Below are 20,268 nucleotides of genomic sequence, written 5' to 3' on the forward strand. Positions count from 1 at the left end.
ACGGTGGAGAGAAAGAAGAAAAAAGAAACACAAAGGCGGGGTATGCGGAGAGGCAACGGCAACAAAAGGAGGCAAATCGCAAAAAGATAAGCTTCCTTTTTTTTTTTCTCTTTTTATTGTCAATTCCTTTGAGAAAAAATAATAATAATAATAATAATAATATTAATAAATCATTTATATTATTAAAAACACATTTTCTTTTTTTTTTTTTCTTTTCTTTTTTTCGACGCAGGGAAGGAGGGAGGGAGGGAGAAGGGGGGTTGCCTCTGGAGAATTGCTCTCCCTCTCTTTCTGTGTGTGTGTGTGTGTGTTTATGTGCGTAGCGAGGCCGTCAAGGAAGCAGCGAGGTGTGGATAGACACCGTCTGTCATGTCACGTGCAAAATAATAACTGCCGTGCATGATTGGAGGCGAGAAGTAAACACTTAAAAAAAAAAAAAAGAAAAAAAAAAACCGGGTTTTTGTTGTTGTTGTTGATGATACGATGGGATGCAATGTGAGTACATGCATGTATAAATAAATATATAAATATTTATATTTCTGCTGGTAAAATGCGTATATAAAAACGTGTGTCTCACCCTTTTTTTTCCTGTGCGTGTGGACTTTTGTTTTGTTTATTTGTTTGTTTTGCGGTTGTTGTTTTGTTTTGTTTTGCCTGTTTTAAAGTGCGATTCGCTACATGCACACACACACACACCAAATAAATAAATAAATAAAGTAAAAAAAACTCACTTTAGATGTGTATATTTGTCTATAAAGATGTTCTGTTTGTTGTTGTTTTTTGTTTTTTCTCTCTCTCTCTCTCTCTCTCTCTCCGGTTATACAAAAAAGGGAAGGCGTTTTGTAAATTTACGCAAAATGATTTATGAAGAAGACAATTGTGTTTTTATTTTTATTTTTATTTTTGTTTGTGTTTTTTTTTTGTTTTTTTTTTTTTTGTTTTTAGTCTGCGTATATGCGCACATGTATATTTGTGTGTATGTATGTGTTGTGGTGGCACCGCTGCTGCTGGGGGAGAGAGAGAGAGAGAGAGGGAAGGGGGACTCCAATGCGCACGGTGTACACATGTGTGGGATTTGTGATGTACGATGGATTTTCTTCTCTCTTTCTTTTTGTTTGTTTTTTTTTACGTCTGTATCTCTGCCTCTGGGAGGTGGGGAGGGGCGTGAAGTGAGAAGAAGAAGAAGGGAACAAACAACGGCCATAACATTTTTATAATAAAAGAGGCAAAAGGGAGGAAGGAAAGGGGGATATCTACACACAGATACATACATATATACAGCGGGAGGGAGAGAATTGGTGCACAGGCACGCCGGACGCATGAAAAAAAAAAAAAAAAAAAAAAGAGCAGGGTGGATTGCATCAAGTTGTGTGGGAGAATATCTACGCAGCCTCTTGTCCTTTCTTTCTTTTTCTGTTTGTGCGTTGTTGTTGTTGTTTTTGTTTTGTTTTTTTTATTCTGCGTCCATTTATCTCACTCATTTATTGGGCTAAGGCAACAGCAAAGGAAGGAAGGGGAGGGAGGAAGGGAGGAGGGGACGGAAAATAGTTGGGAATGGCGTCAGAGACATCGGCGGTGTGCGTGGCGGTGCGTGTGCGGCCGCTGAATGCACGTGAGTCGCCCCTTGAATGTACGGTGACGGTCCTCAACGATCACACCATCACTCTGACAGATGTTAGCAATGCCACGATGGGCGCCAGTAGCAGCAATACCGGGCAGCAGCATGTCTTTGCATTCGACAAGATCTTTTGGAGTGTGCCGCCGCATGTTTTGCCGCTTTTTCCTTCCGCGGTGGCACCGCCAACCTTCACGCCGCGTTCATCCATCGGAGAGACTGCGACTTCAACTAACGTGTCCCGTAGTGCTTCTTTGTTTGGTGCACCCTCTGCGTGCAGCAGAACCAACAGTTATATTGGCAGTCTTCATGAACCAATTTCTGCCACGACGTCCCGGGTGCCATTTAGCGGTTTACCGTGTTTTGCCAACGTGCCAGCCTACGACGACCAGGCCTCCGTGTATGCCTTCATTGGCCCGCGCATGTATGAGTCGGTTATGACAGGTTACAACTCATGCCTCTTTGCCTACGGACAGACGGGAAGTGGCAAGACACACAGTCTGCTGGGGCCACCTGAATATGTCTCTCTGCGTTCGGAAGAGCGCGGAATTATGCCGCGCCTCTGTGAAGACCTCTTTGAGTTGATGCGAAAAGAGCGTGAGGAGGACGAGTCCATCTCTTATAATGTGGAGTGTAGTTTTTTAGAGATTTACTGTGAACGGGTCCACGACTTGCTGTTCCACGGCGGTGGTGGGGGGCGAGACACGGCAGCCGCAGCAGGAGGGGCCGGGGCCGCCCCGTTGCAGTCGCCATCCGCTTCATCGCAATCGTCTTTGCGGATCCGGCAGCACCCGTCACGTGGGCCGTACGTGGAGGGTCTCTCGCTTGTGAAGGTTCGGGATGCGGAGGGTGTCATGAAACAACTGATGAGCGGTCTGCGTGAACGCGCGACGGCGGAGACGAGAATGAATGAATACAGTAGTCGCAGCCATGCGATATTGCAACTGCACATCACGCGCGTGGCAGTCGTAAGAGAGGAGGCGGCGGTGGTGACAAAGACGCGGGTCTGCAAAGTCAACATGGTTGACCTCGCGGGAAGTGAACGGGTATCGCAGTCTGGTGTCACAGGTGACCGCTTCGAGGAGGCCCGTAACATCAACTTGTCTCTCACCACACTCGGACGTGTTATTCTGCAGCTGTCGGAAAAACAATCTGGTAAACATGTCATTCCCGCATACCGCGATAGTGTCCTCACCTGGCTGCTATCCGATAGTTTGGGTGGAAACAGCAAAACGATCATGCTTGCCACCATTGCGCCCAGTGCGTACTGTTACCAACAGACAATTAACACACTTCGGTTTGCGGGGGTGACAAAGAAGGTGATCAACGTTGCCACAGTCAACGAGGACCACCACTTTCAAAAACTTATTGCGGCAATGCGGCAGCAAATTGTGAAGTTGACACTGCAGTTAGAGAAGGGGAAAGCGGCAGAGGTACACCGCGAGGAAATTCAGGCGTTCCGTCGTGAAAGGGATGAACTTGAGGCACAGATAGATTCCATGCGGGCGACAATGTCGACGATGGTGCCAGCAACGGAGGTGGCAACGCTTCAGCGACGCATTACGGATCTTGAGGAGGACAATGCGCAGCTTCAAAAGGAAAAGAATCAGGTCCAACGACAACTTGTCTCCACCACAACGGCACTTCGTGAAGAATTGGCCCAAAAACGAGGGGAAATTATGAAACTACATGAAGCACTTCTGCGTAAAGATGGCGAGCTGCAAGAATCGCTCCGGCGTTACCGTGAGGAGACGGTGAGGCGTGAGACGTCTTCACAACAACTAGAGCAGCAACAGCATGTAGCGAGTAGTTCTGTTGTTGATACAAGAGAGGGAGTTGGCCCGAGTCAGTCACCGCCCGCTGCATGGAAAGAGAACGTTGGTTCTAGTGGATTTGAAGCACCACCGCCACTTGTCATTGCAGGGCGGTCACTCCGTCACGAGGAGGAGTTAGAACGTCGTGTCGGTGTACTCACAAAGGAGGTGAAGGCTCAACAGGAGCGCGCTGAGGAAGCGGAAAAGGCAAAGAGTAGTCTACAGGAAAAAATGAAGATGCTGCAACAGGAGCAAGACGCCATGGCACAGTTGTTGGAAGAGACGCAGCAGCGCTTTGCGGAGAAAGCGCATGCGCTCGATATGGCGCAGTCCGACTTGGCGGCTACGCGGACGATGCTGCGTGCGGAGCGTGGCGCGAATTCGGCGGCGGAGGGGAAGAACGGACTTTTCGCGCAGCTGGAGAACGTTCGCGCGGAGTATTTAAGCGAGAAGAAGACAAACATCGATCTGCTCATGCGTGTGTCACGGGTTGAGCAGCAACTGTCGAAGCTTAAAAAGGATTCGGCGACAAAGACACGGGACATTAATGAGCTTGAACAACTTCTTCTTGAAGAGACGGAAACGTCAGAGCGGTATTATATTTGGCTGCGCTACTCCCAGGATGTGCTCAGTATTTTATCATCATTTCTCCGCAGGGCCCTCTCCGCACGTGGAAAGCGTATCACCGCACTCAAAGGCAAAATGAACAGTAGTGTGGGCAGTCACGCTGGTGATAGTGTTGATCTCGCTGGTATTTTGTGGGAACAAGCGGTATGGGATTGTGCACGTGGTGAGGCGTATAGCCGTGCGCTGCTGGAACAGGAACGCCTCAACGCAATGATAGAGATGCTCGGCCAAAAGAAAGTCTTGTATGAAATTAGCTCCGGAGCAGCGAAGGATGAGCTTATGACGCTACGTGCTCTGGCCGCGGAGGCCGCAGAAGAGCCGCAGCGACTACGGCGTAAAGTGAAGTCTTTGGAGTTGCTCATTGAAAAGGCTTCAGAGGAGCGGCTCAATATGCAGGTGACAATTCAGAATAGTGAGAGCGCGCGCGAACGACTCTCACGGCAGGTGGAAGAACTGACAAACCAGCTGGAACAACTGCAGCAGAATAACAATTCGCTTATTGAGAAGATTGTAGAGGAGCATTCGTCGCGGAATATGCTTGGTACATGCAGCGTGGTGAGCGGCGGTGGCAGCACGTCTCAAGAAGACGAGCTGCAAGAGGCAGAGGACACGGGAAAGCGGCAATTTCAGCAGCTGCAGCGGCGTCTGGAGAAACAGGTGGCGCAGTATCAAGAAGAGCTGGGACTGCTGCACGCGCAACTGGAGAAGGAGCGACACGACAAGGCAGAGAAGAGACATTCCATGCAGCGGGAGAGGGATGAGTTTACGCAGGAGTTAAGGCGCGTGCGGAATGAGTGCAAGGCGTCCATAAGTGAGAGCGCACAGATTGTGAGGGACTATGAAATACGTATAAAGGAATTACAGGAGATGATCACAACCCTGCGCTCAGCACTGGAAGAGGAATGCAACAACGCCGACAAGGCAAAAGACGAGATGCTGCGGGCGGGAATGGAGAAACGGGAAACATTAATGGAACTGCGTCGCGTGATTGCCTCGCGGGATGCGCTTGAAATGAGGCGAAATGACGATGAAAAGCTCTTTAATGAGTTGCGTACTCAGGTGCGGGAGTTGCAATTGGCGTACTACAAGCTGGAGCAACAACTGGCTGGGGTGAAAACGCATACCCCCGATGTTTATATCACCATTGACCGCAGCTTTGGCACCGACGACGGGGAAAACAGTTGGATGTTGAAGGCGCAGCGTGAGAAGGAGGTGCTGGAACGACAGAAGCGAAGTGTGCAGCGCATCAATAATGAATTGCTGGCGACGGTGCGGCAGCGCAATGAATCCTTGCGGGCGGTACACCGACAAATCACGAAGATTCAGCGCGGCGGTGTGTCGCCAGATATGGCAGAAATGGAAATTGGTGATGATAATAGCCCGCTTGGAGCGCAGCTGAAGTTTGAGTAGTCTGTGCCATGTCGACTCCCCATTGTGAGGGGGAGAGGTAGGGATCAATCAATAGAATTGGTTTGACATGAAGTAGAAGGAATATGGGAGGAGGAGGAGGAGGAGGAGCAGAGAATGTCCTGCTGTTTATTTGTGTGTATTTGTTGTTGTTGTTGTTTTTTAAATATGAAATACGAAGACGAATAAAAAGATGGACGAAAGGAAGAGCCAGCAAGAAAGGAATATGTTAAGTGGGCATCCTTCCACGCACACACGTCAATGTTACACTCGACCAATTACACAGGAAAAGAGGAAGTAAGAAGAAGGAAAGAAACAAAAGAAGAAGAAAAGGAGGAGAAGGAGGGGGAGGAGTATTACGTTTAAGAATTACATCTGCAATGCGAGTAGCGTCAGTTATATATTATTGATATATTATTTGTGTGGTTGTATCCTTTTCTTTTTTTTCTTCTTCTTCTTCTTTTGTTTCTATCTTCTCTTCTCTTGGCGTATTATATCTGCGTTTGTTTTTGTTGTTCTTCTGCTTTTTGATCCGTTTTGAGTAGAGAGAGAGAGAGAGAGTGTGTGTGCTTGCGTGTGTATGCATGCATGCACGTGTATGTGTGGGGGGAGTATGGAAGGGAATTATACGTGTGTGTGTGTGTTTGTGTGTGTTTTTGTCTTCAGTCATGTGAGGATGTTTTGTTTTTGTTTTTCACGGCTTCTTCAGTTGCGTGGATTTTCCACTTAATTTCCTTCTCTGTTTTCCGCGTTGTTTGCATTGGACGAATTGTGGCCATTTGAAAGTAAAAAAAAAAAAAAAAAAAAAAACACGCAAAGGATTTTCCTTTTTTTTTTTTTTTTCTTCTCCTTCTCCTTCTCTGTGTCTTTTGTTGTATGGGTGTTTTTGCTCCTTGTCCATGCGTGCATATTTGTGTGCATTTGCTTCTTTGATTTCGTTTTTTGTTGTTGTCGTTGCTGCTCATGTGTGCGTACATGCACGGACCATATTTCCTGTACATTTCTCTTTCTTGTGTGTGTGTTTGTTAGTGGTTTTATTCACCTGCATGTAATCTCTTTTGTGGGGTTTTGTATGCCTTGGTGATTTAGCTTACTGAATGTTTTCTCTGCATAGTGTTTTGCTTATTGCACTCGATGTGGTAAAAGGACCGTACTTGCATTGTCATGCCCCTTTGAACCCTTTTTTGCCTGTCGCACAGGAGCCTACATCATCCACGCCTGCCAACACCACCACCCACTCGCGTGACAACAACAAAAACAGCCACGAGAAGGAAAACATGATTTGTTCTGGCGATTCAGGCAGCAAGCGCAAGATGAGGCATGATAGTAGTTGTAAATGCGATGCATCATCGTACAGGACAACCTCAGCGGATAGACTTGGGGGCTTTAGTGATGTATTTGTGCCGAGGTCAGAGTTTTGCCGTCGTGTCATGTATCTTATGGAGGCGGAGTCTGGTCTCTTGTATCTCTTTTACCCGGAGGAAATTGCAGGGTTGCACTATCAGCGTAAGACGCTGCGGTACACGTTGTGCTTTGTCTTTCGTGTAGATGTGGAGCTTGTCACGCCAAGCTTGAGTCTGACAGAGCGGCTCATACAACCGTACAGTGTTGTACTGACCGGCATCATGGAGGAGCTGCGGAAAACAGAGGTGGCATATGGTTACATCTCCATGGGCCTTGCGCGAGTCACTTCCCATCATCCCTCCGTTGTTTTACCACGTCACTTTTCACGTGAGAGGGAGCCGTCAACAACGATGGCAATGACGATGACGACAGCTGATTCCGAAACCCAACCTCCACGTGTGGACGTCCATGCTGCCAGTGGCGAGAACGTTGCCGCTGCTGCTTCCGTGAACACAACGGGAGTCCCCGCTACTGTCGCTCAGGTAGCTTCGTCATCTGTCACGAATGAAGATTCGGTCCACACAAGTAGCAAGGGGACGAGCCGAGTAAATGTGTTCTTAACGCCCCTGCAGGATCCAGCATCGTTGCAGTGGACCCCGCTGGAGGAGATGATCGCGACCCTCTACGCCTGCCTCAGCCGTGAAGAACGACAGGAGACGCCAAGAATAAGACGGACTCCCAGAAAAGGGGAGACTCCAGGAGCGCATGAAAACGGGTTGCACACGACGATTAAGGACGAAGAGGAACAACAACAACAACAACAACAACAACAACAAGAGGAAGAATTGTGTCCGCCGGTGGAGGAGCGTAAGGTAACTGTGCGGCTATCCCAGACGCATTCCTATCACGTTTGCCGCATGATCCAACCGTACGTCTTACGGTATCACACACTGGATGAGGTGCCTATTCCCATTGTGGAGTACACGGCAGAGATGTTAGAGTGGGCGGACTTGGCTATTCAGGACGTCTACAAGGCAGTAGATGGCTACCGTACCATTGCAAGCATTGTGCAGCTTCTCGCGGTGGGGCATGAGCCGCCTGGAGAGGAGACACAAAAAGAATCCCGTGTCCTGTCGCCGCTGAGCAGTCCACATCCGCCGGCGTCATCCCTCGCTGCAGCGGCGTGGGCATTGTCGCCTCGTGTCAAAAATGCAGCAGGATGTTCTTTTGCGAGTCCAAATTTGCGCGGTACAAGCGCGGCACTGCCGTCCGTGATTGGTATTCTCTCCTCCACCCACGGTACCGAAACGCGCGTACCCTCTCCGCTTTCACAGGAGTCGCGCTCCGGCATGAGTCCAGTTGTGACGGTATCAAAGGGACCAACGTCATCGGTCACGTTTCTTGTACCTCACGAACGGAGTGCGGATGAGGTGGGGATAGGCAGCCATGAAGGGGGGCAGCACTGGTATGGTGAATTGGAGTTTATCGTACTGGAGGCACTGCAGCATCTTGAGTTGCACAACCACGTAAGAATTGTGCGTCCATGTCAGCTCAACAGCAAATATAATACGACAAGAGCCTTTTACTCGGTGGTAAGCAATTGGAAACATGCCTCACGTCGCATCATTGGCCAACGCATGTTACTAGTTGAGGAAGAGTTTTATCGTCTTCGAAAAAAGCAGCCGCATACGCAACAAGAGAGGCAGCTGATGCATCGAAGACGACAGCACGAGTCAAAGAGTGGAGTAAGCAGCGGATTTGGTGATTCCCCCAGTGAGACATACGCCCTGACATTACCAGCCGTATTATTAGCCAAAGCCGCGCTTGACTGGCAGGAGAAGAAGAGGGATGAAGACGAAAAAGAGGAGAAGGAGGAGGGGGATACTGGGCCGGCTCATTTGGCAGCTGTAGAACAAAGCCCGAACACTTTTTCTTGGTCAGGGGTGGTGCCTACGCCAAATGATACATTAAAAGAGACTACGATTGAATTGGAAGATGCTCCGGCCATTGGGATGGCACACAGTGAATCAGATATAAATGCTGCAGCCGCAGCGGCACTCTGTGCCATTGGCAAATTCACGAATAACACCGTGGCTAATGTTCAGTGGGAAATGCGCCGCATTCCTGGGTGGTCCACTGCCTTCGCATCCTGGGAGGAGATGTGCTGCAAGGCACTGGTGGAGATTGCGTTGCTTAATGACTGGCTGGTGGAGGTCGGAAGGCCTCCCACATCCTACTCGTAGCCGCCCTTGTCAGGAAGGGGAAATGTCAACGCTTACATCAACACCTTTACGGTAACGGGTGATGAAACGGAACGAGAGGGGGATTTGTTTTGGAATTTTGGGGAAAAGATGTTTTCAACGGACGAGTCCCTAACCCAACTCCCCACCCAAAGGGGAAAAAATAAAAATAAAATAAAATAATAACGTCAGGGGAATAAGAAAGTCCCAAACAGAAATCTGCAAACACAACAGAAGGCAGGAAAAAGAGGAGGTCGGTGTTTTGTTTATTTTTAATGTTGACAAGAGTCATGTCTTTTCCATCTGCGCATGTAACATTTTATTCTCCGTATAACTTTTATGCATGTGTCGTGTTTGTTACATGCCTGGTGGAGTTTTCCCCGTATTTTTTTTTTCTTCATTCTGCTGCTCCCATCCCGACAGCATCCGGTCGTATAACATTGGATGGGATGTAAGCTTTTTTTTGTTTTATTTCTTACTTACTTTCTTGTCTTTTTTAGTTTCCTTATTCAGAGGTAGGGATGTGGTGGTTATACGTACTGACTGCTGCGGTCATCCTTTTTGCCGCGGTGAGGTTTGCCATGAGGACACGGGTGCAGGAGCAAAGGATGAATGGAGATGTGCAAGAGACGCGCCAAAAGGAAAATGCTGCGGTGGTCACCGCACGTGTTCGCCGCGCGCGAAAAGAGGATTGATACGGGGGGGTTGCGGGGATGTGGGGGTAAGGGAAGAGGTGGATGTCCCCTCACTGACAGAGTGAGGAAGAGACGGGGAAAAGTTGTGCGGGAGAATGCGAGGAGCTGGCGACCCACCAACACAGAGAGAAGAAGCGACATGCATGGAAACAGCGTGAGGATAATAAATTTGAGGCAGAAGCCTCCGCGTGATGTAATCCACTCCGCAGCGCGTGTGCCGTTGCGACCGGTGCGTATCCGGTGCGATTTTTCCGCGGCGCCTAAACTCTCAATTTAACGCATATAAAGATAGGTGTAAAAACAAAAAAAAAATTCTCTTTTGTTGTTGGTTTTTTTGTTTTATTTAACTAGATGTCGTCGTGGGTGTCTGGCCTTTTTTGGTCCCGTGTGTGTGTTGTGCTCTTGAGAAAATCCCCTCCTCTCCGCTCTTGGCAAATAAGTTATGGTCGCAATTCCTTTTCTTTCTTTATTTTTTTTTTTTATTTTTTTCCTTCAAAAGAACGTTGTCCGGGTGCTGCTGGCTTCACGTGTCCGTGGGGAGGGGAGGAGGAGAGGGGCGTACCGGTTACGTCACAGTCGTAGAGCTCACAGGGGGAGTGTCGTGTTGGTGGGAAGGGCCGTCACATGTCAACGTCCGCCCCTGCAGCCCACTACACCATCGACACCCTCCGCGGTGTCGGTCTGCTGCCGATGCAGTTGGCGCTCTCGCGGCAGCCACGACTGCGGCCGCACGTTAGGCATCTAAAAGGCCTCGTGTATCCTCTGCCGTACTACGCCATGTGGCGGGGTAACCACAACAAGTACATGTACAACCAAAGCACCGTCTCGCGCTGGGGAGAAGGCGAGACACGGCACATGTACCATCAGCACTATTCACATGCGAAGTGTCCTACAGACTACGGCCGTGGTGGACGGGAGTTTGAGTATTTGTCTGTCAAACGCGGCCGGCTGGTAAAGAAACCGCTACCGCAGGTGCAGTACGTATCGAAGGGATCCAAGCCGACGTGGTTATTCAAGTCATGGCACACTCCGCTCAGTTCGCCAACGATGTGGGAACGGGAGGTACAGTACGCCGAGCATGTTCCGGAGCATCTGGGTGCAAAGAGACCCCTGGCTGTCGTTGCACCTCGCACGATGCATCGCTATTTGTTCCTCATGCACATGGAGAAGATAACCATCACCATCTCCCCGTTTCTTTTCGGGTATGGACACACGTTGCAGAAGGCGGTGATGGACTTCTATCGGCGTGCCATTAGCGCACGGGCACCTTTTCCGAAGGATAAAGTGTTTTTGTTTTACGCCATTGATCACATTACCCCACGCATTGAGGTGACGTGGCTCAATGGCAAAACGTACGTGCCTCCCTTGCTGGAGGGAACGAGTTCCCATGACCTCATTCAGATGGTGATGGAGGAGGCGTGGCTTGCCGCAGACCGCATGGGGGCAGAAGGACGTGTCCTGAACCCGTTGGCTATCGATGATTACAAGTGGGAGCAGCTTATCGTCTTCAAAAAGGTACGGGATAAGGAGGCAGCAAAGGGAGGTGGCAAGAAGAAGTAGGAATGAAGGAAGCAAAGGAAAAAATAAAAAAAAACATTTAAAATAAAAAGATGGCTAGGCGTTTTTTTAACGTCATTCTACTTTTGTTTTTGTGGTTTTTGTTTTTTTGCGGTTTTTACTGTTTGGTTGGCCGGAGCTGACGAGGAGGAGGAGGGGGGGGGAAGAGAAATGTTGTTGTTTCTACCGTCAGCAGTAGCACCCGTTACCCGCCAAATATATTATATTTACATACATGGAAAGTGAGTGCATGCGTGTATAAATTTAGTGGTTGCACCTCCTTTTTTGTTTCTCTCCCTTCTTTCCATTTCTTTGCCGTTTTTTTTTTTCTTTGTTGTTGTTGTTGTTGTTGTTGGCTGCATTTACATCACACGATTGCCCTTCACGCACACACGCAGAAGAGAGCAGCAGCAAAAGAAGAGTAAATCCACGAGCAAAAGGAAGGAAAAGTGCACCGAAAAAAGGAAGAAGAAGAAGAAAAAAAAACAGGTGGGGAGAAAAAAAAATAACTGAGGAGAGAGTGTTAAATAAAGCAGGAGGCGAAGAACAGAATAAGAGGAAGAAGGTGGAGAGTAAAGCCGACGGGTAAGACACGGGGAGGGGGGAATTTTTTGACTTTGGGGCAAATGGATGTCTTTCGTTCCGGTCTTAGTGGTGCCTTTAACGGCGGCGGCATAGAACACCTGCTACAGCAACAGCAGCAGCAACAGCAACAATTAACAAGCGCCACGACGACTGGCACGACTGTAGCCGGGACGGCGCCGTCCCGCATGGTTGGCAGCGGGAATGTGTCGGCACACACGACAGTGCACGTCACCACTTCAACGGAGGTAGACCCATTTGATGAGAAACGCATCGACGAAATTCGTAGGACACTCCGCATGTTGGAGGATATTGGACACGGGCGGCACATCATTAACTGGACGGAGTTGGTTGACCCAAGCCAGCCAGTGGAATCTGCGAAGAAAATCAGTGCTGCGTTGGCAAGGCCTACCACGGTTCCCGGTGCCATTTCGAGCGTTGCAGAGTGCATCACCACACCGGCTCACCTGTCGATTGTAGCTCTCCTAGACCCGCCCTTTTTGGCAAAGGTGCGGGATGCTGTATTGCAGGACCTTCTCAACGCTCTGACGATGGTGCATGAGTCTAACCCCATGCCCGTTTGCTCCGAGATGTTGGTAGAGATGGTAAAACTTAATCTCGTAGTACTTCGTGGCGTGGCATCGACGCTGGAGGCACTACTGAGTGATCCCAACAGTCGCCGGGCGGCCATCGCAGCACTGGGAAAACTGGCGGATCAGAAACGTGGAAATGAGGTTTTTCTGGGGGCGATGCAAAACCTGGAGCCCCTAGTGCGGATGATAGATGAGCCGGAATACGAGTACGACTGTCTCGCCATTTCGCGCCTGTTAGGATGGGGTGGGGCACACAAGACAGCGTCGCTTGTGCCCGTGAAAAGAATGGATCACTCGTCCCCTGTGACTGCCATGACATATTTTCGCCAGCGCGATGAGCTTGCTTCCGCCACATTTGATGGAACGGTGACTATTTGGGGAACTCCACACCCGTCGACGGGGGATGTAAAGGCAGCCGTGGCGCTGGATCTCCCACAGTATTGTGTGCCTGTAGCAATGGACGGTCCTCCGCGAGGAAATTACCTGCTCATTGCTGGGATGCCCTTTCCTGCTGTGAATGTGCAGACCATGGAACTTGAGAGAGGAAGCATAAACTCTAATGTTATGAATAACAGCTTCAACAGTAGCGGCAAGAAGCGAAGTTCATTTGCGACTGTGCCCAGGGGACCTATTGTGCGTTTGCTCACCTGCAATGAGAGTACGGGGGCATGGACAAGTGGAGAGACGATAACGCGGAAAGAAAATGTCACACTGACCACGGCGGCCGCCTTAGCAAGTTTTGTCGTGTGTACCGCGGAAAGTGGCCCCAGCGACAAGTTGTCTGAGTCCGGGCTTCAGCACGATTTAGTTCTCCTCAATGGACACACCTCTCAGTTTTTACGGCGGTTTGAGCGGGTCCATGACGATTATACCACCATCATTCGCGCCGCGGAGGATGGTGATCGCATCCTCTTCACAGGCTCACGTGACTCCGTTGTGAAAGTGTGGGACATTCGTAGCGGCAACAATCGCGCCGGTTTAACAACGGCCGCCACGATGAGCGCTTTGGCGACGCCGTTACATCGTCTGAAAGGCAACCACACAGACACCATCACGGCAATCCTGCCCCACCGTAAGGCCCTGTTGACAGCATCCCTAGACGGTTCATTCCTAGTGTGGGATGCACGCCGCATGACCGCACCGATGCATGAGGTGCGCCTGAAGGACCCAATACTTGATCTCGCACTTGCAGATAGCGGATATGTTGTCATATCCACCGCGCGGGGGCTTAAGCTTTTCTCACTTGAGAGTCTTAAGGCACATGATATCATCCCTAACGTCGCTTATACGCAACTTAAAGCAAATAATGACGGTAGTATCATTTTTGCTGCAGGCAATAGCGGGGTCAGCATATATGCGTTGCACCGATAATCAGAAATTGAAGAAGAGCAAAACAAATGTGATATATATATATGCATATGAAGGAGAAGAAAAAAAAAAAGCAGGATCCATCGGCATGGGATTGTTATTCTGCAGCACCATTTATGTAAGAGTGTGAGACGAAGAAGAAAAGAGGAGGAAACCGCAATTGGGGGGGGGGGAATGTTGGGGTTAAAAGAGACGGAAGGGGAGGGATGTGTGTGTGTGTGTGTGTGTGTGTGCTCTTTAAGGAAGAACGAGTGGTGAAGATGTGGGAATGCAACAATAGATACGGCGCACACCCGCACAAACGCACGCCAGTGGGAGGGGGGAAAAAACAAGGAGAACAACGAGAAAAAGGCAAGAAAGGGGTGAGGAGAAAAAAAAAAAAAACAACTGTTTGGCATTGTTTAAGAAGAGAAGTCTGTGCGCAGGAAACAAACAAGAAGAAAAAAAAGGAAAAGAAAGACAATAAAAAAACTAAAACAAAAAAAAGAAAAAGGGATTTAGGGCGTGGGGGAGGGAGGAGGAGTGTGAGAGAGAAAACTAATACTATGCGTCCAGCAGACATGGATAAATATGTATGTATACTGAATGAAATGCAGCGGCGGTATGTACTTGTTGATTATTTGTCTTTTATTGGATGCGTCTAATTATCTTTCTTTTTCTGCGCTGTTATCAAAATCATTTATGCGGTATGTGTGGTTGTGTGTACATGGGGGATCGGGAGGAGGGAGTGAAAGGGAGAGGCAGACGTTTGCATTTGTTATTTTAAAAGAACGTGTACTTTGGAAGGAAGGGAAGAAAGAAAGGGGCGAAGTGAAGTACACCGCGGTGACACACACACACACACACAAACACAGCTGGGGTTTATGTGGGGCTTTCTCGGGGGATGATGCTCACTGCCGTCAGGAGAAACGGTAGCAGTGACGAGGCAAAGGAAGAACTGTGGGAGGAATGGATGGAGAAAAAATATATATATTTTTTTTCTTAACAGGAGGGAAAATAAAAACCAATTGGGAAATGAGGCTGTGCTTGGCCATGAGCAGGGAGACAAGTTAACATGCCGGATGGAGACGGGGCAATTAGAAGGAGGAGGAATCAAAGATTAGAGAAGGAAAAGAAAGCTGCTAATGATGACGGTTGGGAATGTGAAAGGGAAAAACAAGGGCAGGGTGGAATAAAATGAAGTGGCGTGAAGGAATTTATGCCTAACGACGTGCCGTTTCTTCTTGTGTCGTCTAGCGCCCCCCCCCCCCCCCGTGCGTCTGTGTCTGTGTGTGTGTTAGTTTTGTTTGTTTCTGGGAACCCTCTTCATCGTGGATTTTAATTAGCCGTGTCTGTGCAATGGGAACACCTGTCATATTGCATATATATGCATTCATTCACACATGTACATGTGTATGCACGTATGGTATGTATTTGTGTCGGTGTTGGTGGCGGGTCGTTGTTGTTTTTTTTTTTTTTCGTTTTGGTGGTTGCTTCGTTTGAATTTAACTCTTTTTTTTTTTCTTTTTCGAAGAAAATTTTTACTTACGCAACTTCTCTTCTGATTTTTTTTCAACCTTTCTTTTTTGTTGTCTTTCTTGCTGCATAGAATGAATTGAAGGATTTGGCTCCTTTTGTTGTTGTTGTTGTTTCTTTTTTCTCCCCCTTTTTTTGTCGCGTGCATGCATAATTATTTATGTTTTTTTTTGTCCCATTTTTTGTCTGTCCATCCGTCTGTCTGCCTTTTTGTTTTTGCCCGTTCCCTCCATGTGGGGTTTGTGGAAGTAATGAAGCGACGGTCCACCTTCTGCTCCTTTTTCTTTTTTTTTTTTTTTCCGTCTGCTGCGACTTGAGGGAGAAGGTACAAAGAGGCATATAGAAGCGTTATGTTATTAAGAAGGATGTCTTGTTGGCGAAGGAATGTGGAAGAGAAGTGATCATTGGTGTCGGGGCTTCGTTGTTTCTTTACAAGTGATGTCTGCTTGAGGTTTTCCTCCTTTTGTTTTGTCATTCGTCTTCGGCATGGCTGGGGAGGGGGCAGCAGGACCGCCCTTTTTCCCTTCACGGCTTCCCTTTGCCTCTGTAGGATTCTCCTTTTGTTTTTTTTTGTTTTTTTTTTTGTTTTACCGCCGTCGCGGCGTACTGGGTTTGCAGTTTGTTTGTTTTTTGGCTGCTCCAATACGTATGGCCTTTTATTCCCCCCTCCCTCTTTTTTTTTTCTTTCTTTGCGTCAGTGTACTTGTTGCGTATTACAAATAAATAGGACGCCCTTGGCGAGGTCCATTCACACATGATGCGTGCGCGGAGGGTTGTGGTGGCACTGTCGCATCACGCGCAGCTCTGCGTTCATGTGCAGTGGCGTCTTTACACGCCGATCTGGCAGCCGGACCCGGCGGTGGATCACGTTGCGCCACTCCGTGAGAGCGACGAGAACCGAACGCTGTGGGCGTCCTCTGCGCCGATTGCAAATGTTAGCGACGCCATTGCAGCATGGATACGTTTCGGAAACGATCCAGTGCTGCACACCGCGTTGCCCGTCATTCACGTCGGCCAAAATGAGCGGACGAGGACAGACGGCTCGTCTGCTTCCCTATCATTATCGTCTCTGCCATCGCCATCTTCAACCTCTCCGTTTGCAACCGTCGAGGATTACATGGGAACAAACATGGTGTTTGGCTCCCCCGAGCACGTAAAGGATAGCGCAGCGGTGTGGGCATCGTACTTTGAACGGCGTTATCTTAGCCAACTCCGGCATTCCCGTCGCACGGCTGCCAACCACGTGGGTTTGGTCAATGCACCCGACGTATTCACTGACGAGGCGGACCGCCCGGAAACAAAGTGGTCGCAGGATACCCGGTTTCGCGAACGTGCATACATGGCGGAGAAGTTTTTAAAGGAAAAGGTGGTCAACTTACAGCAGCTTGAACATGCCCTAAAGCAAGCGAAGCCGGCGGAGTATATTGCCTTCCACGATGCCCTGCAGCAGCAGACCCTAACTCTCATCCCACTGCCATCTCCAAGTGTTTGGCACTACGGGGGTGCCCGCCGCACGCAGTGGGCGGAGCGGTTTCTTCCACTCTCACATGAGGCAAAACAATTTTTCACGACTGTTCTCGCTGAAGATTTGAAGAGAGCTGGCGGTGCGCCTGAAAAAGTTTTGCAGAAAGTCGCAGCGGTGTTTGCAGAGGTGGGAAAAATTCTCCTGCAGCGTCACAGGCGTTGCCTTGGTGGCCGTGAATGGTCTGCGCTGGCACCGCACGAGAAGGATGAGTTCTGCATGAAGGAGGTTGAACGATGGAAGCAGCAGGTGGAAGTTGGGGAGTTTGACCCGCCGCTAGATGGGGACGACGACCCCACTTCAACGGAGTGGCAAAGTGAGCACGATGCCATCATGCAGCTCATGACGGCAACCATTGATGGGCTCAGCTTTTCGGCACTGGAGTTTTGGACGCACACAATCCGCTGTGAGGAAATGGAGACCGAGCATATTCATACGGAGAAACGTGTGCGTGCCATCAGTGCCGCTGCAAGGAGGGCCATGTATGATACTACATCTTACGAGGCGGTTCTGCAGGGTATTGTGGATGCCGTTGCGAAGGGGCAGTTGGATATGAAGGCGGCGGGATTTAAACCGCACATGAACGACATCTGGTGCCAGTTAAATTACGCCAAATTTGGGGCTTCCACTGTGACGCAGCACACGACAACAGCACGCCGACAATTGAATTATTTTCATGCTGGGTTACTGAAGGAAGTTGCGGCGACTGCGGCGTTGTACTACGCAACGAAACCTCTCAGTAGTTCTTTGGACTATGCGTCGCCGTACAAGTTTCGTCGCTCGCTCGTTGGGCTCTTTTCTACCTACGGTGTGGAAATGGTCTACGCGGTGCAACGACCGCTGCTTTTTAGCGCGGCAAATCTTGCGAAAGCGGAGGATTTAATACGAGGTGTTGTAAAGAACGTGGCGCGCCCTTTTGGTGAACGCCGGCGTGCCAAATTGAAGCAGTTACGTGCCAACCATCGGCGTCTCGCAACTCCTGTGCAGGGGGTTGTGGTGTCTGCCGTGGTGTCGGATCTCCTTGAGAGTGGTGCCGATGTGTCCGAGGCGAAAAAGGCTGAAAAAATGCAAGAATCCGTGACCTTTTGGCCACTTGGTGCGCGGCGCGTTGTTTCCTACGATTGGCCGACACCTCACTTTGATGCTCTGAAGAGACGAGTTGCCGCCGCGGGGTCCGCAGTGACGGCGCAGAGCACGAAGGAAATTCAAGAAATCAAGCGAAATGCGTTTGTGGAGGTGTCGCTCTGGCGACGTGTGACGGCCGAAGAGACGAAGCAACGGCGCGATGCGGTGGAGGAGGAGACGCGGCGAGTTGCGGACGTTGTTCGGACGATTCCACCGCTCGCGCAGGTGCAGCAGTACGCCACGTCACTGTACCAACGAATTGAAGATGCCGCACCTTTTCCCGCAGCCACGGACAACAACGCCAAAAGTGAACAAGAGGATGATGAGTCCTCCTGGGAGTTCGTGGTCATGCTAGACGACCGTGTGGTGCTCAACGCGAATCAGGCGGCTGAGTTGTATCTTCCATACACGGACGCCAGTGGAGTGCCCATCCCGCAAGGTGAGTGCCGTGTGCGGGTGCGGGGATTTGACGTGGATGTGAATCCGACGCTTAACCCGGCTTTTTGCAGTGAGGCATTTTCAACGCCATTTCAAGTCTTTGACGCCATCCCCCAACTCGTGCAGCAGTTTTTTGGAACGGCGAAACCGTCGGTTGCTGAGGTTTCAGACATCCCCTCATCAAAGTTTATCCAATTTTGTGCGTTTTTGCGCGAGGCGGGGCTGGATGTTCCGGTGCAATGCGAATTTGAGGCTGGTCAGGTTCTTAACGCGGAGGGCGATGTGTTCATGGAATATTTCTTAAATCTGCTTCGAAGCGACAGGTTTCATCGTAGCTGTGCCCAGGCTGGCCTGACGGAAATGCAGCGGGTGATTGAGTCCTCGTGCCGCGCCCATTGGGAGGTGCACCATCCCGGTGCAAATGAGGCAGAGTGGGCAGAAGCGCGTCGCCGAGTGCTTGATCGGGCAATGGAGAAGGAAAGAGAGTGGTGGTTTCCAAATGAGATGTTGGACGTGATGAATATGTCACCAGGAAGCAATCACGGTTTGAGGCTCCCAATGTACCCAGCAACTGTGCGGTACGGAAGAGAACTTTGTACGCTTCTTGCAGCGGAGGGTCAGTTCGATAACAACAGTGGACTTTCTGCGACATGTGCGGTAAATGGCACTGGGGCGGCAGAGTCGATCACGTTTAGTACTGGCGATCACATTTCTTCGACATTTTCTATGGAGGAGGCGCTTGCTGTGGCGAAAGGGGCTTTGCGTAATGCACATGACCGTCAGAATACACTTGCTGCCTTCCGTCTGGGCCCTCTATCGAAGCATTCACAAGTGCTGCTGTTTTGCGGCATCAATGCCACGGAGTTTGGCGGCAAGTATGCCCGCACCTACACCTACGCCTTTGAGAAAGCCAAGAAGGAACTGGCGGAGACGTTTGTGTCGGGCCGTGTTGTGCCTGGTGTGGATGAGGACGAGTTGCTGCGCGTCTCAGATAAAGAAGGGGTCGATCGTTTTGCCTCCTCGACGCATCCAGAGCAGCGAAAGACACAATTTGTGCCGCGCGTGGGTCCTGGTGGGACGCCCATAGAAGATCCCACAGCCGATCAGAAGACACAGTGGGGAAGATGATGGCCAATCCTTTTGTGTGTATGAGAAGGCGAGAAAGAGAGAGAGAAAGAGGGGTTTTTTTTGTGGTGGTGGTAGTGGGGAGGTGTCTGCAATAGGGTGGCTGTGCTCTAGAGGGGTGAACTGTATTTAGTATTTTAAAAAAAAGGGGAAAAAAAACATTTTTTTTGTAAATTTTAATGCCTTTAAGTCAAATAAAATTTTAAAAAAAAAAAAAAGGAATTGGGTGTGAATTGGGGAAGTGGCATCATTTTGCCCCTTATTTTTCTTCTTAAAACAGGAAGGACGGATGTCTTGTGGTACCGCGGGGAGTGACCCCTTTTGTGCATATGAATAAGCCGCCCTCCGTTTGACACTCTTCTGTGAATAAATATATGCGTATGTACATGTACCACTGTGCCTCTTTTTATACTCCGTTATGTCGTGTGGGTTGCTAGACTGCGTCTGGAGAGGTGGAGGGGGACACGGGAAGACGGAGGTGGAAGAAGGGAAGTCTGCCAAGAAACGTTTGCAAGTGCGCTTTTTTTTTTTTGTTTAAGCACCACATATCCGCTTCCAAACTTCCAATTGCACACACACACACACACACATAGTGATTCTCTCCTTGGCTGTGTGAATAAACGATAGTGCCTCCCTTTTGTGTGTGCGTGGGAAGACAAAAAGGAAATAACGAAGCACATAGATATTAATATACCAGAGGT

The 20,268-nt window shown here is 49.5% G+C and overlaps 5 protein-coding genes across 5 annotated transcripts, besides 37 other annotated features; all 5 read left to right on the forward strand.

Moving 5' to 3' along the window:
• Positions 1-12,208: part of a sequence feature (heterozygous, non-Esmeraldo-like haplotype) that runs on past the window's edge.
• Positions 138-169: a microsatellite.
• Positions 194-224: a microsatellite.
• Positions 293-321: a microsatellite.
• Positions 427-452: a microsatellite.
• Positions 511-539: a sequence feature (AT_rich).
• Positions 603-653: a microsatellite.
• Positions 698-726: a sequence feature (AT_rich).
• Positions 789-814: a microsatellite.
• Positions 881-943: a sequence feature (T-rich).
• Positions 1,323-1,344: a microsatellite.
• Positions 1,401-1,458: a sequence feature (T-rich).
• Positions 1,505-1,542: a sequence feature (GA-rich).
• On the forward strand, positions 1,555-5,466 carry Tc00.1047053511817.220 (kinesin, putative; the record flags this gene model as incomplete). The annotated part of the gene is made up of 1 exon (XM_814273.1): positions 1,555-5,466. The coding sequence occupies one exon, from the start codon at positions 1,555-1,557 to the stop codon at positions 5,464-5,466; it is 3,912 nt and encodes a 1,303-aa protein (XP_819366.1).
• Positions 5,553-5,574: a microsatellite.
• Positions 5,748-5,808: a sequence feature (GA-rich).
• Positions 5,895-5,945: a sequence feature (CT-rich).
• Positions 6,024-6,068: a microsatellite.
• Positions 6,094-6,117: a microsatellite.
• Positions 6,251-6,273: a microsatellite.
• Positions 6,285-6,333: a sequence feature (CT-rich).
• Positions 6,561-9,050, forward strand: Tc00.1047053511817.230 (hypothetical protein, conserved; the record flags this gene model as incomplete). The annotated part of the gene is made up of 1 exon (XM_814274.1): positions 6,561-9,050. One exon carries the CDS (start codon positions 6,561-6,563, stop codon positions 9,048-9,050), a length of 2,490 nt encoding a protein of 829 aa, XP_819367.1.
• Positions 7,612-7,643: a microsatellite.
• Positions 8,641-8,689: a sequence feature (GA-rich).
• Positions 9,206-9,233: a sequence feature (AT_rich).
• Positions 10,199-10,231: a microsatellite.
• On the forward strand, positions 10,367-11,302 carry Tc00.1047053511817.240 (hypothetical protein, conserved; the record flags this gene model as incomplete). The annotated part of the gene is made up of 1 exon (XM_814275.1): positions 10,367-11,302. The coding sequence occupies one exon, from the start codon at positions 10,367-10,369 to the stop codon at positions 11,300-11,302; it is 936 nt and encodes a 311-aa protein (XP_819368.1).
• Positions 11,321-11,351: a sequence feature (AT_rich).
• Positions 11,631-11,654: a microsatellite.
• Positions 11,696-11,871: a sequence feature (GA-rich).
• Positions 11,926-13,845, forward strand: Tc00.1047053511817.250 (hypothetical protein, conserved; the record flags this gene model as incomplete). The annotated part of the gene is made up of 1 exon (XM_814276.1): positions 11,926-13,845. One exon carries the CDS (start codon positions 11,926-11,928, stop codon positions 13,843-13,845), a length of 1,920 nt encoding a protein of 639 aa, XP_819369.1.
• Positions 12,209-12,429: a sequence feature (areas merged during assembly that could not be assigned to a particular haplotype. This can correspond to areas where the two haplotypes were merged or to regions with more than two copies in the genome that were merged during assembly.).
• Positions 12,430-20,268: part of a sequence feature (heterozygous, non-Esmeraldo-like haplotype) that runs on past the window's edge.
• Positions 14,050-14,075: a microsatellite.
• Positions 14,269-14,334: a sequence feature (A-rich).
• Positions 14,671-14,695: a microsatellite.
• Positions 14,801-14,822: a sequence feature (AT_rich).
• Positions 15,204-15,261: a microsatellite.
• Positions 15,916-15,946: a sequence feature (T-rich).
• On the forward strand, positions 16,112-19,570 carry Tc00.1047053511817.260 (hypothetical protein, conserved; the record flags this gene model as incomplete). The annotated part of the gene is made up of 1 exon (XM_814277.1): positions 16,112-19,570. One exon carries the CDS (start codon positions 16,112-16,114, stop codon positions 19,568-19,570), a length of 3,459 nt encoding a protein of 1,152 aa, XP_819370.1.
• Positions 19,760-19,785: a sequence feature (AT_rich).
• Positions 20,138-20,157: a microsatellite.

This window comes from Trypanosoma cruzi, genomic scaffold, assembly GCF_000209065.1.
Source record: "Trypanosoma cruzi strain CL Brener 1047053517171 genomic scaffold, whole genome shotgun sequence".
NCBI classification, from domain to species: domain Eukaryota; phylum Euglenozoa; class Kinetoplastea; order Trypanosomatida; family Trypanosomatidae; genus Trypanosoma; species Trypanosoma cruzi.